General features: G+C 43.2%; 1 protein-coding gene across 1 annotated transcript in view; it reads right to left on the reverse strand.

Moving 5' to 3' along the window:
- CCND2 (cyclin D2) overlaps positions 1 to 13,428 on the reverse strand; it is a 35,476-nt gene that overhangs the window by 12,491 nt on the left and 9,557 nt on the right. The window contains exon 5 of the mRNA XM_005147968.4: positions 5,194 to 5,324. Within this exon, the coding sequence (XP_005148025.1) occupies positions 5,194 to 5,324 (131 nt within the window). The remainder of the gene's footprint in view (positions 1 to 5,193; positions 5,325 to 13,428) is intronic.

Here is a 13,428-nt window from a genome sequence, read left to right on the forward strand (position 1 = left end):
ATCTTGAAGTACCTCCCCTACATGAGGAGATCTGGGGTACCAGAAAATGGAAGGGCACAGGACAGACTCAAGGGAGATGCAAGCAGTAACCAAGCCAGGGCATGCTTACCCAGCACATGATTTGTGAGAACACTTACAGGCATAGCTAGAAAGGGGGTTTCCAGACACATGGCTAGCAATATACTGAACACTGGCTGCTCTTCCAGGAAGGGAAGAGGCAGATTTGCCCAAAACACATCTGTAGCAGAGCAGAATATTGATTGCAAGTTCTTAAATTGTGCTCTACCCATCCAGCTATCCTTCCTTACATCCCATAATTGTAAGTGATGGGGGATGCTTGTATCCTCCTGAAGCATCTGGCTGGCTCCACCAGGGACAGGATACAATGAACTTGAGTGCTTGTCTAGGATGCTATGGAAATTCCTGACTTCCTGAGTTGTTTATTTTTCCATTCAATGACCCACCAAGAGATTCACAGGGAGCTCAGCAGGTTCCTGTGAGTAGTCTGTTAACCCTTTGCCTGCTGGCCTCTCCTCTTCAAGCAACACAAAGGAAACATTCCCACTCTCTGGCACCAAAACAGATCAAAACATGCAATCCCCTATCCATCAGAGCTGTGTGAAGCCCTGTGAGACCAGCTCTTAACGATGCTTTGGGACAATAAGGATCAGAAAAGTCAATCCAGATACACCATGCAGGACTACTTTCACTACCCCTAAGGCTGCTGAGCATCTCACCTTCTCCAAGGGGAGCTGAGATGTTTATTTTGGTAGGTGTTTTTATTTTCTATTTTATTTTGAGATGTGCTTATTTTGGTAGATGGAAGGAGTAATGAAACTGAGGTTTGCATGGCCTTGTTGTGACTGTCTCTTCAGACTGTGATTCAACCTTCATCAAACGGCCCAGGTCACTGTTTATCAGAAATAGCTGTTTCCCTAGAATGACACTGACAGGATTCCATGTACTATCTGAAGCACTGCTTTGGATTCACACAGGACAGCTGACACCAATGTATTTCTGAAAGAAACACTCTTGTGTTGATTGTTTGCTTACCCAACAACTGGGTCCTAGATTAAATGCTGTTTATTAGTAATTCTTAATGAAACATTCACTAAAAACATTATAGCACTAAATGCCAAACTCCAGTCTTAGTTACACCAGTGTAAATCTCAATCAACTTCCTTGTTTTCGGACTCCTGGTTTCTGTGGCTATTTCCTAGCAAACAGACAGCACTCTCAAATTATTATCAAACAGACAAGTTCAGAAAAACTCACTGCACTTATGCTGCAGCAGGATTTCATTATCATTTTCTAGTTTCATATGTTTGCATCTTTGAAGCTGAAATTTTTCATGCTTCACCTCCAACAGTGACATTCTTTAGAGAGCCAATGTGAAAGTCCCATCATCTGTTTCCATGCTAAGCAATCACATATACCAAAAGAAAAAGAAGACCCTCCAGTTGGGAAGGACTCTCCCCCAGCTCTCTGTTGCTTCCTGTGGGTTACCAGTGGCACAGCAGGGGGTGGGTGGGCAGAAAAAAGTTCTTCCTCTGCAGAACTGTGATTTCTGTGAGTTCCTTTGCTTTTCCACCATGTGATGCCCCTGAAGCCCAGGAGCTCTCACTGCTTCCTCTTCCCTAACCTCCCCTTTGAAAACAAAACCATTCACAGAGTGATGTTGAATTAATTGTGTCGCTGCAAGAACAGCTCTCGGGCATCAGAAATTAGGAAGTGAGAGAACTAAAGCTGTTCATTCAACTTTTAACTCCCAGAGTAAAATATACTACATTAGTCTTCACTCTTCACTAACACACCCTAGGGCTAACTCTTACACAACCTAGCCAGTACATTTGTTCCAATAATACTTTTTACAGATGAGGCTGACTATCTATTGCTAAGACTGCCCCATACTCCTCAGAGACCCTGTTTAGAGTTGCTTACCTCTTTCTTAAGCTTTAATATGTGGAAGCTTCTAGTTCTGGGCCCTTTCACATTTTTTCAAATGAAAATGTCAGAGAGAAAGTTTCTACCAAAATATTTCTCCCATTCCCAATAGCTGGCTAATGAAAAATACACTATTTTGCCCAAGTTAAAAATTCTGACCACCTCTGGTTGGGCTGAGACCTCAAAGCTTGCAGGAGACAGACCCTGAATTAAGGGACCTCTGCCACAACAGAAACAGCTTGAAAAAATGACAGCACCTCTAACTTCTGCGAAGACCTCAAGTTTTTAGCAATTACATTGTCCAGAAACTTCTTTTGTCTCAAGTGTGCTCTGACTTGGGAAACTCTCTTCTGCAGTCTGTGGGCTGAGACCAGGAGCAAAGAGAAGAAGGCTTGTTTCTATCCAGTGCCGACAGACTCCTGGAGAGGAGATGTGACCAGTAAAACGTGGAGTTCTTTGTTTTTGGAAAGAGGGATATTTTAGTTACTTTTTTTCGAAAGGCTCAGTCAGATCTGGAAGATTTACATTAGGGTGGCAAAAAGGACATTTCTGACAAAAACCCATCTGCTAAATTTCAAAGAAAAGGCATGAAGAAATTTTCAATGCAAAAAAACCAGCATCTTCTTTTCTTCTTTTTTTCTAATGACTTAAGAACTATTAAGTTGTTTTGGCAGGTATTTTCTTTCAGACTGAAACAATCAGGATAGAAAAAATCAGCATAAGAGAGAAAGTCTGTCTAATCTGCAATACACTGTAAAATGGCCTTAAGTTAAAAGGCATTGGGATGCCTGAGAAAGCTTCAATATCTCTTATAATAAAGAACATAAGCTTTAAGTGTTTAGCAGTAAGTATCAAACAAAGAGAATCCAGTAAAATGCCCAAGACAGCAAAATTAGCCATGTATTCCCTCCTCAAATGTCACCGTGTGCAATATGCTCACAACATGCTTGGAAAGTCAAAGTATGGCTCTACCATACCAAGGAGGAAGAAAATTCCACCAGAAAGACACCCTATTGTGACTTTTCTTCTGTCCTACAAGCCTTCACAAACATTCCCAGTACACAGACTGAGCATGAGAACAGGCAATTGGGATCCTGATTCAAGCAGAGCTTCACACATGAGGCAGCAAGGCACCAGCCAGCTTCCAGAAATACATGGAGAAGCACAGTAGGAAAACCCATGGGTGTAATTCCTATCACGAAGAGTGGCTGTGCAAGTGAGCAGCTGGATCTGGCCTTGAAAGACCTTCTGAACATGACCCCATACAATAGGAACTACAGTAACCCAAGTGAAAGGTGCTTAAGGAACAGATTACTACTGTTCTCAAAGGCAGAGTAATCTGTTCCTTTGAGCATCAGAAAGGGATGCTCAAAATCTTTTTGCTGGCAAAAATGATGGAGGAGGGAGGGAAATGTGACCAGAGACTCAAGGCACAGCTAAGTATCACATAACGTCCCAGTGACATAGCCCATGTGTTGAGCTTGCTTACTCTCACCTAAGAGCTAAGTATCATTAACACCATGCTGTCACTGCTACCCAAAATCTTGTCCATGTTGAAAAAGAGCAAGAAGGGATAGATCCTTCTGACTGAACAGGGAAACTCTTACAGGTGATTAAGAACCACCCTGAACAACTCCCTGGCATCTCCAGAATGACAGAACTCAATGATCAAAACCAACCAAACACCACAAATATAAATACACCAGCAAGGACTCTCCCTTCTGAGAAGTGCTAAAGTACTATGGTAACAGTATCAGTAGTTTATCTGGAACTCACTGATACGGGAAAAATGGTCTGGTGATGGAAAGACTACACCATTAATCAGACAGCACAGAAACAGTGATAAGCTCTCCCTGAGGGTAGCTGCTCTAGGTTTGGGGGTACCTGAGCACCACTTGCTTCTATCCTCATAAAGGACTTCAAATTACTACCTAGGGATTTCTGTCGGTAGTGATGTGTTTCACAGCAGCAGAAATTTAAGGTGAGTGAAATTACAAAGTGAAAGCTCCCCCTAAACTTTGCAATTACTCGCTTCAAGCCTCCACGTCCATGTCCTGCTGCCGTAACAGCTATTTGTGGCCCTGTTCCTCACCCCATGCTGTCACTCCCTTGCTCTCAGCATTATCCTTGTCCTGTTTACTACTAAGTTGGTTCATCAGTCTGTAATTTCTATTGCTGGAAAAAACCCAGACCTTCTCTTGATAATGTTATGATGGATCTAATAATTGGACAGTGTATTTATTCTGCACAGTAAAAGCAAGAAAAAGTTTTATACCTGGGACATATTAAAGACGACACATTGGAAACTGATACTTCTATGGTTAAAAAAGCATTATCTTATTAGTGGCCTGCATTTCAGAAAGCCTCACTCATTTTCTTTCTTTTTGAATTTTATGATGGCAAACCATGTCAGCTTCCCAAGAGATGAAACTCCTGTTTCTACACAGACCAAGCACTTCATATTTGCAGGAGCATAGGTTCCCTGCAGTGCCTCACCAATACAGGGGGGGCAGCAGGAGAGGCACTACCCCAGGTGTGCTCCTTCCAGTCCTCCCAGCTGTCTGGCAAGACTGCCATGCAGGGCTCTCAAGGTTGGTTTTTTTTGTGTCCCCAGAAGAAGCTTAGCCCAGACCACAAAGCTAAATTTTGAGTGAGTTTGAGCACCACTGAAGTGCCATCAGATTCACATCTACTGATGATGGGACTTTCTGACAAGCCACAAATGCCCTTCACGGGGCAAGCTTAGTGAAGTTACAGACAAAACAGCAGACAGCCTGGGTTGCACCTGCCTCAAACTGTGCCAGTGCTGGAGGATTAGTTCGTTATTCACTTCCTTCTATCAAGGATTTTTATATGATAACTCAGTGAGGACCAGAAGAGGGTTGCAAACACACCAGTCTGCCTTATGCCCCATGGCACACTGTCATCAGGCTCGCTCCACTGCCTGAGGTAGAATCCAAGGCAGCTCCCCCAGACAGCATGCCTGACCATTAGTCAGGGTGGGCAGAGCAGGCTCTCCCCACCAAGCTGCTAAACAAAGCATGAATGAAAACTGATCCCAGGAGGCCAAGGAGCTTTGGACATTCAAAGCACTGCAAACAAAGTGCTGAGTCCACTCCTGCAAACTGCTTGTTCTGGGAGCACCCCCTTCTTCACTCCACTGGTCTTTCAGGATCAGGCTGGATTTGATGGCCTGATTCTCCACTGCACCCTTAGAAGTAAAGGAGAAGAGGAATGTGGAACACTCACCACATCCGTGTTTGTGATCTTGGCCAGGAGGTCCGTGAGGCTGTCCCCGTCATCAAGCTGAAGGCCACAGATGGCTGCCCCCACACTTCCAGTTGCTATCATTGATGGTGGGTACATGGCAAAGTTAAAATCTGCAAGAACAGATCTGGGAATTAGGCCAAGCCCAGACCAGAAAAGCTGCAAAACATCAGAGGCAAGCAACATAAAAAACCACACCCAAGAATAAAACCCAGGGAAGTAGAAGAAAGGGAAAAGTGCCACTCTTTCTGGTCTGGTGGAGCTCATTAGTCACACTGCTCATCACAAGCAGTCAAAGGAAGGGTAACAGATCTGCAAATTAAAATGGAAATGCAGTTCAGTCTTTTATTCTCACTGATGCATAAAGTAAACCTGGACAATTTTTAATAGTCTTTCCTTCATTTTAAAGAAAAGGAAAAAGAAGAAGGAGGTTTTCTGTTATTTATGTCAGAAATTTGGGTCTCAGTCACGTTAGAGCTCTCTGTATAACTGGAAAACTAACTGGAATAAGCTATTACAAAAGACTAAACTGAGATTTTTAGTCACGTCCATTTTTAAAGACTTAATTAACTTGAGCATTTAAAGACCTGTCCGGGAAAGAGGTTTTAATTAACGGTTCATCTTTGCCACCTTTGCAATTAGGAAGTGAGAACACTTACAGCCCGCAGCTATGCAATACAAGAAAAAACAAAGATCACATTTATCATTAGTACTCTTTCTTAACAAACAAGTTGAAAATACATTTCAAAACTTCCTCTCACACATCTGTGATCTATGGAGATCAGGAGAGAAAAGAAAACTATGTTCTTATGACCTTTGTAAGACACATTTATGGTTTATGATACTGCTATAGACACTAGTTTATCATCATGTCTTACTAAACAGCATTTCCAGGAGATCTTCTAGGTTACTGGTATCTTCCTAAAATGAAGTTTGTTATTTAATTTCTTTGGTTCAACAATAACTCATTAACAAATCCTTCTCTACCAGTTTTCAGTTGTGGGGACTGGAGAAGAGGGAAGAGGAAATCCAAGTAATACGTCACATGAAATAAGCCATAATCAATATTCAGTCTATTTATAGAAACAGATTGTTACAGAAAACTGCCCTCCTGTTAAGGGCAGGTCCCAAATCCCCTCTGTCCAGCTAGTACAAACTGTAACCCTGTTGATGTCTGCGGAAGTTTTAGACACATGGACTGTTGTTCTCGGCCTCCCAGACTCTGAGCTGGCAGGTACTGCAATAGCTGCGGAGACAGTGTGTTCTTCTCCAGACTGGAATGTGTCCCTGGGACCCACGAGGAATGAAGCACTAAGGTAAGAATGAGACTCAAGTCATAACATTCATCCAGAGGGACTGGAAGGTGGGGGGTTGGCAGCAGGGAGAGGAAAGGAGGAGCTGAAACCCTGACATAAGTTTATCTGTCTCACAAAGCCACCAGGAGATGACCACCTACAAGCCCACCACTGCATGCTGCTTCCTACCAGGATTGCTCCAAAGACATCACACCCTAACAAACACTTCTGAAGGAGCAAATTTCCATAGACTGAAACAACAAATATATGGACTGCATATCCTATAAATATAGTAAATATGCACTACTGTAATAGTAAGAACCTACTGTATATAGGAAAGCTGATGATCTTGAAAATTAAGTTCTATTACTCCCACTAATGAGTGAGTCAACAGGAGACCCCTGACTCCTACTTACCAGTGCAGGACAGCCCTGATGTGGGATCTCAGCACACATTGAGGTAACAGAAATTGCACTTTCATGATCACAATCACTTTTACATTTACCTCGTGGATTTATAGACATATATGGAAGGGCTAGTCCCATTCAGACCGTAAAAGGATGACCAAGAAAAATAGGTAAGGTTACCTGACACATAGCACATGCGCTCCCCACAGAGCCCAGCCTATCTCCAGCGCCTCAGGTTGCAGTTGCACTTATCATTGGGCCAGACCTTGAGAGCAGGCCATAAATACAGAAAGATTTAAAGTCCTCGAAACAGCCCGCATTTTATGCAATTTTGCCTCTCTTCTTATCCACTTCTACTGATGGGGGCCCCAGGACTTGACACTGGGTGACTGTTGCAATAGCTTGCTCCTATGGGTTGATCTAGTAGCTAGCTGCTCCATGGAAGAAGCGTGACTGTTGAGCCACTGGTTTGCAAAGTCCAGTATGAAGGGGAGAAATGGCTGAAGGGCTCCAATAACAAGAGAATTTTATAAAGGTTGCAAATATATGTGCTTACATGACTGTTTAGAGTCTCCTCCTGGTCCACAGAGCAAATATCAGATGTATACAATATTTAACAATGTTCAAACATTTATAGAAGAGATCTTGCATCCCCAAAATCTGCTCTCATCTATACAGAGTGACTCATCAGCAATCTCACTGATTTCTTACAAAAGAGATAAATTAAGACTTCATCTCCGTGTATCTGTTTCTCCTCTTGTACACACTGCATTTGCTTGGGTTTATGAATTCCTTGTGCTTGCATTTGATGCGAATGAGGCTGCACTTCATCAACATGGTCCTAAGTTGGGAAGTGACTCGTGCATTTAATCTTTGGACTTACCAAACTATCTCCTAGTGCATGGGAAATATGGGTGGCATGAGGACTATGGACTTTCCATAATTTATCCGTCCTTGTCTCAAGTTTCAGAAAAGATAGAGTAAAAGCATGATGTGAAACCTCTCAAACTCTGCTCATGTTTGGACAGTCCCTATGGAAGTTATGATGCAGTGCCCGAGAATCAAAACCCACCCTCTGCCACCCCACCATGTGAGCCAGCAGCAGGGAGAAAGAGACCCACTCAGAGACCTGGATGGACCCACAGCCTCATGCATGGTCACTGAGCCTCCAGAGAACAGCAGCTAGCTGGTAGTGAGCAACAGGGAGCTCCCGTGTCTTGCACTCAATGCTTAAGACCAGACAGGCACACAGGGCTGAGTGAAGGACACAGCTCTAGCCTGCCCTCTGAACTTCCTTGCCTCCTAGGGTCTTGCACCAAGACCTTCATATTATCCCAATGCTGATTTTCTCGTGGTTGATTTTATATCTACTCCCAGACACCGTCTTCCTAGGAAGCTGAATAAAGAGCCACAGTGCCCCTGCCAACTAGCACTGCTGTAGGTCTGCTTCCACGTGGGGTCACATGCGAACATTTCTATGCCCAATAACCTTGTTAGTTCCCTTAATGTCATTCATAATGCAAATGAGACAGCGAGCGAATGGCCAGAGGCCCAGAGTGACTAAAGCTCAGCATCCAGAAAGTCTTACATTGCCTCTAGCTCTAAACTAACTTCCCTCCATAACAAGCACCATAAACTTGGCTATCAAAGCTACACATGCCTAGTCTTTGTTGTACAACAGGCAGCGATTTGTATCACTGGCTTCTATTTTTAGCATATTAATTAACTACTGCAACTGGTGAGGCAAGTGTCTCCAACTGGAGAGTGTGGCACCATTGTCTGAAGTCATCACCTCATCTCGCGCTATTGAAAATCATGGCAGTGACCCTCCTGCTGATATGAATTTAACCTGACATGCCCACAAAGGGATGGGGGGTGGTGCACCAATTTTGTGCACATGGTTCTCCACATCACCCTGGACCCTATTAGTGTGGAAAGAGCTCATTGAAAGAAAAGAAGCCACATTGTGCTGGGCCACCTAGAGGGTTGAATAGAAAAGGCTGAGGAAAAGAGCAGGCAGTGGAATAAAGGCCGTAATTAACATATTTCCATATTCAAGCAAAGCAATAACTACGTGAAATGTTTGTCAAGGTGCAATGAAAGCATAAATATTAAGTACTGTATCTGAGGGGATGCAGAACCCCCCTCCGAGTCCTGTACATTCCATCAAGAAATTCAAAACAAGCTTTTTATGTGTTATTTTTAATTATAAACCTCTATCCCTGCTTCCCCTGTGACAACAAGCCAAATCCTGCCATTCTCACCCAGGTAAAACTACCCCCCCAGAATTAAGTCAAAAGCTTGCCCTGGTGTTAAAAACAAAATAAATATTCTAAAATAAAAGAAGGGGAGAGAGGACCTAGATATGTGGAGCTGAAACCTATGCTTTTACATTAAATTCTTGTTGCAGATGATAACCCCTGTACTACAGAGGGAATTTTACAAAAAGCACTTTCTACTGGGCACCTGAAGAGAGGCTATGTGCTAAATCCTTCTTTTGGACCTACGTGCAACCTTGGTTAGTGGGCACTTCAAAGCCTGTACTGAAGACATGGCTCTGACTCTAACTTTGTCGTGATTTATGCAATTCCATGGGAAAGTACAAACCAGTCTCAATAAAAGTTAAAGAAGTAGTTCAACAATGCGTAGTCTGTGAGAATCTGAGCACACAAACACTTCAAGGGAAGACACTGCATTATTAAAAAGCAGGACTTGCTTTGCCTTCTATTACTAGCAATAAGCATTAGAAACTATCCCATCCTCATTTCAGTATCACCTTTTTCTTAAAGGACCGAAAAAAAAGGACCAGCCTTGCATAACACCACTGACTTCAGTACTGGAAATAAAAGAAGAGCTGATACAAGAAAAAGTGCCTTTTGAAACACAGCCACTTCTGGACCAGCCAGCTGGAGTCATCAAGCAAATTCAGGGTGCCCTAAACCTGCACCCTGCTTTCAAACTGGAGCTTACATAGCGAGGGCATGAACACAGTCACATGTTAAGGATGTTTTTCTGCTGGTGTGCCACATGTAATCCATGGTCAGGTTCTAGGACCCTGCAAACTGCAGCTGAGCTGTTTTGCTGGCTCTCTCCTGATCCAGTGGACTTCACTACCTCTGAGCCAGGAAAATGCAAGGTTGACAGTCAGTCTAAAGCAGGAGGGAACCGGAGGCAGGAACCCAGAGAGGTCCTGCAAGGGGAAGCCCTAACTTGCAGCCAATAAATGAAAACTGCCGGAAGGAAAAGAGCACTGACAAATATCCAGGCTGAACGTGCTCAGTGTGCCAAAGCCAGGTGGGAACTCTATCTTCTTACAATGACCCTTATTATTGCTCTGGCCACTGGCTGTTTGTTTCTTTTTAGGAGCCCATTTTTTAAGCTATATAATTTGATAGAGGTTTATTTTCAGAGTTTCAACTGAAGAACTGAAAATTGCTGGCTTGAGGAAGGTAATTCTCGCAGGGTGAGGGGTAGGAAGGAGAATAAAGGGAAAGTTACCTCCATCAGGAAAACAGAATTATGACAGTCATAAATACTGGTTTTTAATACTACATAGGTAATGGTCAAATTTCACCCAGCCTCAAACTTCACACAGCCAATGACCATACTATGAAGATATGCATGGATCTACATTCTGCAAACTAAGTCTAAAAGAAAGGTCTGAGGGAAACAATATAAATAGTGAATTAATTCTTGTCTCATTGATCCAAATGCATTTCCAGTATCAGTGTGTTACTTTTTTTTCCCCCAAATGCAGCTGGTTTTATTGCATTGGCCATTTTTTCTTCTTACTTTGATGTTTCTACAAGACACTGCAAGTTTTCCCCATGTTAACTACTTCTTCCTCTCAAGGCAAAACCATATGACTCTTCAGCCCTTCAAAAAGGGCATGGAAGTGCCAAGTATAACCAAACAAAAACTGTGAAGTGAAACAGGATGCAAACCTGCTCCTATCCTTTGAGTAGGTGGGACAGCAGACACTGAGTTCTGTTCCGGAACTACGGCAAAGAAAAAATATTTAGCCTTTATACAAATGTGTCTAAAGTATCCTAACACTTATGCTCCATCACAGCCATCCAAGTGAGGTACAGACAAGGGAACACTGTATGGACAGTCTATGTAAAGTGTATGAGCAATCACTACAATATGCTCATTAGCTGATCATAAACACTATTTCTGAACAACTGTTTACACCAATTATTATTTTCACTGGTTCTACACCTTCACTAAGGCAGCCTAACCAAGGACTAGGATTGTGTTAGCACTTGATCTGCAGCTGGTCAGAAGTCAACTTGAAAGAGGGTAACTTATCTGGAAGTGCTGGAATTATGCCAGGTTGTACCAGAAAAAGGGTCTCTTCCTCCATTTCCTTCTACCTCATCTTTCCAGATTTGATGGATCCTACAACTTAAGGAGTCTGCTCATCCAAAAAATTCCCTAGGCCCTGCTTACTTGTTGTTGGAGCTTTCATGACTCTTGTGGCTTCATTTTGATGGAAAACTTAATACACTGCCTCTTCCCAAGAACCAACAAGAGCGGTAATAAATTCACATGTATTATTCTTTTTTCTCTCATGCAAGAAGTATTCATACAACCACGGCCACTTTGCAACATATATTTTATTTCAAAGAGATTAACCTACACAACAAAGCCTCTGTGGAATTCTCTCTTTCTCTCTGCAAAGAACAGCTCCCAAAGAAAACTCATACCACAGTTCTGTCCTCTGAGCCCAAGTAAGACAGTGTAAGAACCCAATAACTCTTATATTGGCTGAGACGGGAAGGATGCATAGTAGACTTTCCCAGCAGGAGCCCTGAGGACCAAACATAACTCTTGGTGTTACAAGGCATTCTGTGTGGTTGCCCTCCACATCACTACTAGGGTTGCGGGCCTAATCTTGCAGTCTTTGCTCAAACAACATTCCCATTGACTTCCACAGAACTTCTGTCTGAGTAAGGACCCAAGATCTGGCCCAGGAGTTCATAAAAAAGCCTTCTCAGCTTTCAAATGTGGATGATTAATGTCCCAGAAACAGTGGGCAGAGGTTTGGCACTCTGTACAAAACTGACTTAAAGCTGAAATTTTCCTCCTCTTTCTCAGCCTCTTTGCAGACACAGGATTTGAAAGCCACCGGTCTATGAGATGCTGCATTGTATCCATCATGGGTACATCTCACCTGCCTTTGGACTCAGGGGAAGCACAGAAGAGACCATGCAAAGGGCTGAGACTAGAGATCTACAAGTTGCCTTCTGTCCCTGCAAGCCTGCAAAGCTTTTTGCTTGCAAGTTTTATACACCACTTAAATACAACACTTAAAACCTCCTCACAGAGACTGGTCCCTCCATTACAGCTTGCATTCAGAGATGCAGAGCTCCGCTTTCCGAAAGCCTGACCTGCATAGCCTGCCTTCCTTCAAAACCCATTCCCTTACAGGCTTTGACATAAAAAGGGGTATCCTAAGCCAAAACAGTGGCTCCAGCACTAGACTGTAACATAGGGAAGCAGCTGGGCATCTGTGACTCTGAACAGTCTGGAAGAAGAAATCTATAGCACTCTGAAGTTGAGGCAATAATGCACATTCTCTTTTCAATGCCAGTACCGCATGCTCTGTACGCAGCTCTGTAACTAGTGCCCTCTCCCACTACTCCAGAAGCAATTACTTGCTTTGGAGCATGGCACGTACAAGCAAGTGGGCAATCCCTGAGAATACATTTCCAAACTGTGGAGTGCTGCTGTGTGAACAGACAGAGGAGGAACGAAGGATGCCAAGCAATGAATAGATGGAGGTAGGGTCAGAGTGGCAAAACAATGTGATCCCAGAAAGCAAAAGAAGAATTATTTCCATTGGGCTCACAGATAAACAGTAAGCAGTAAGCATCAATTTTGCCAAGCTATATTGTAAAGACAAGGACTCCAGACACATCCTCTTAGTGTCTTTAAAATTCAGAAGACTCCTGAAAGAGATTTTAGCTTGCATAGGGACCCATCAGTGGGAAATGACATTTCAACACACTAGGCTATGCCAGTGCGTATCAATCTATACAATCTTACTGGGCAGTGAGCAAGGCAACTGGCAGAAAGCTGGCCTAAGCATGGGCAATTCCCAGCCAACAGATCGAGCTCTTGCTCAATGACAGTACACTGTTTCCACAGTCACTGTGCTGTCAGCACAGTCAGGGACAGGCTGCAGGAGAGACGCCACTTTCAGCCCCTTCCAGTGGAGAAGTAGGCTCCTGAAAGCACTGAGTGCAGGGCAGGCAAAAGAGAAAACTTTTTATTCAGGGAATAAGCTTCTGTCTTGCTCAGCAGCTGTATGTTCAGATGGGACCAAGGGCAAAGAGGGATATGTTCCAGTTTCAGTCATGCTCATGTGAATCATTAATCACCACAAGGACTGGGGAGAGGCTGTGGACTTATATCCACACAGCTTCTTTCAGAAACTGGCCCCAGAATAAATACAGAGAAACAGAGAAAATGCAAGAATGATAAACCATGACTGAGACGAATATACAAAA

This window comes from Melopsittacus undulatus, chromosome 5 (assembly GCF_012275295.1).
Source record: "Melopsittacus undulatus isolate bMelUnd1 chromosome 5, bMelUnd1.mat.Z, whole genome shotgun sequence".
Taxonomy (NCBI): Eukaryota; Metazoa; Chordata; class Aves; order Psittaciformes; family Psittaculidae; genus Melopsittacus; species Melopsittacus undulatus.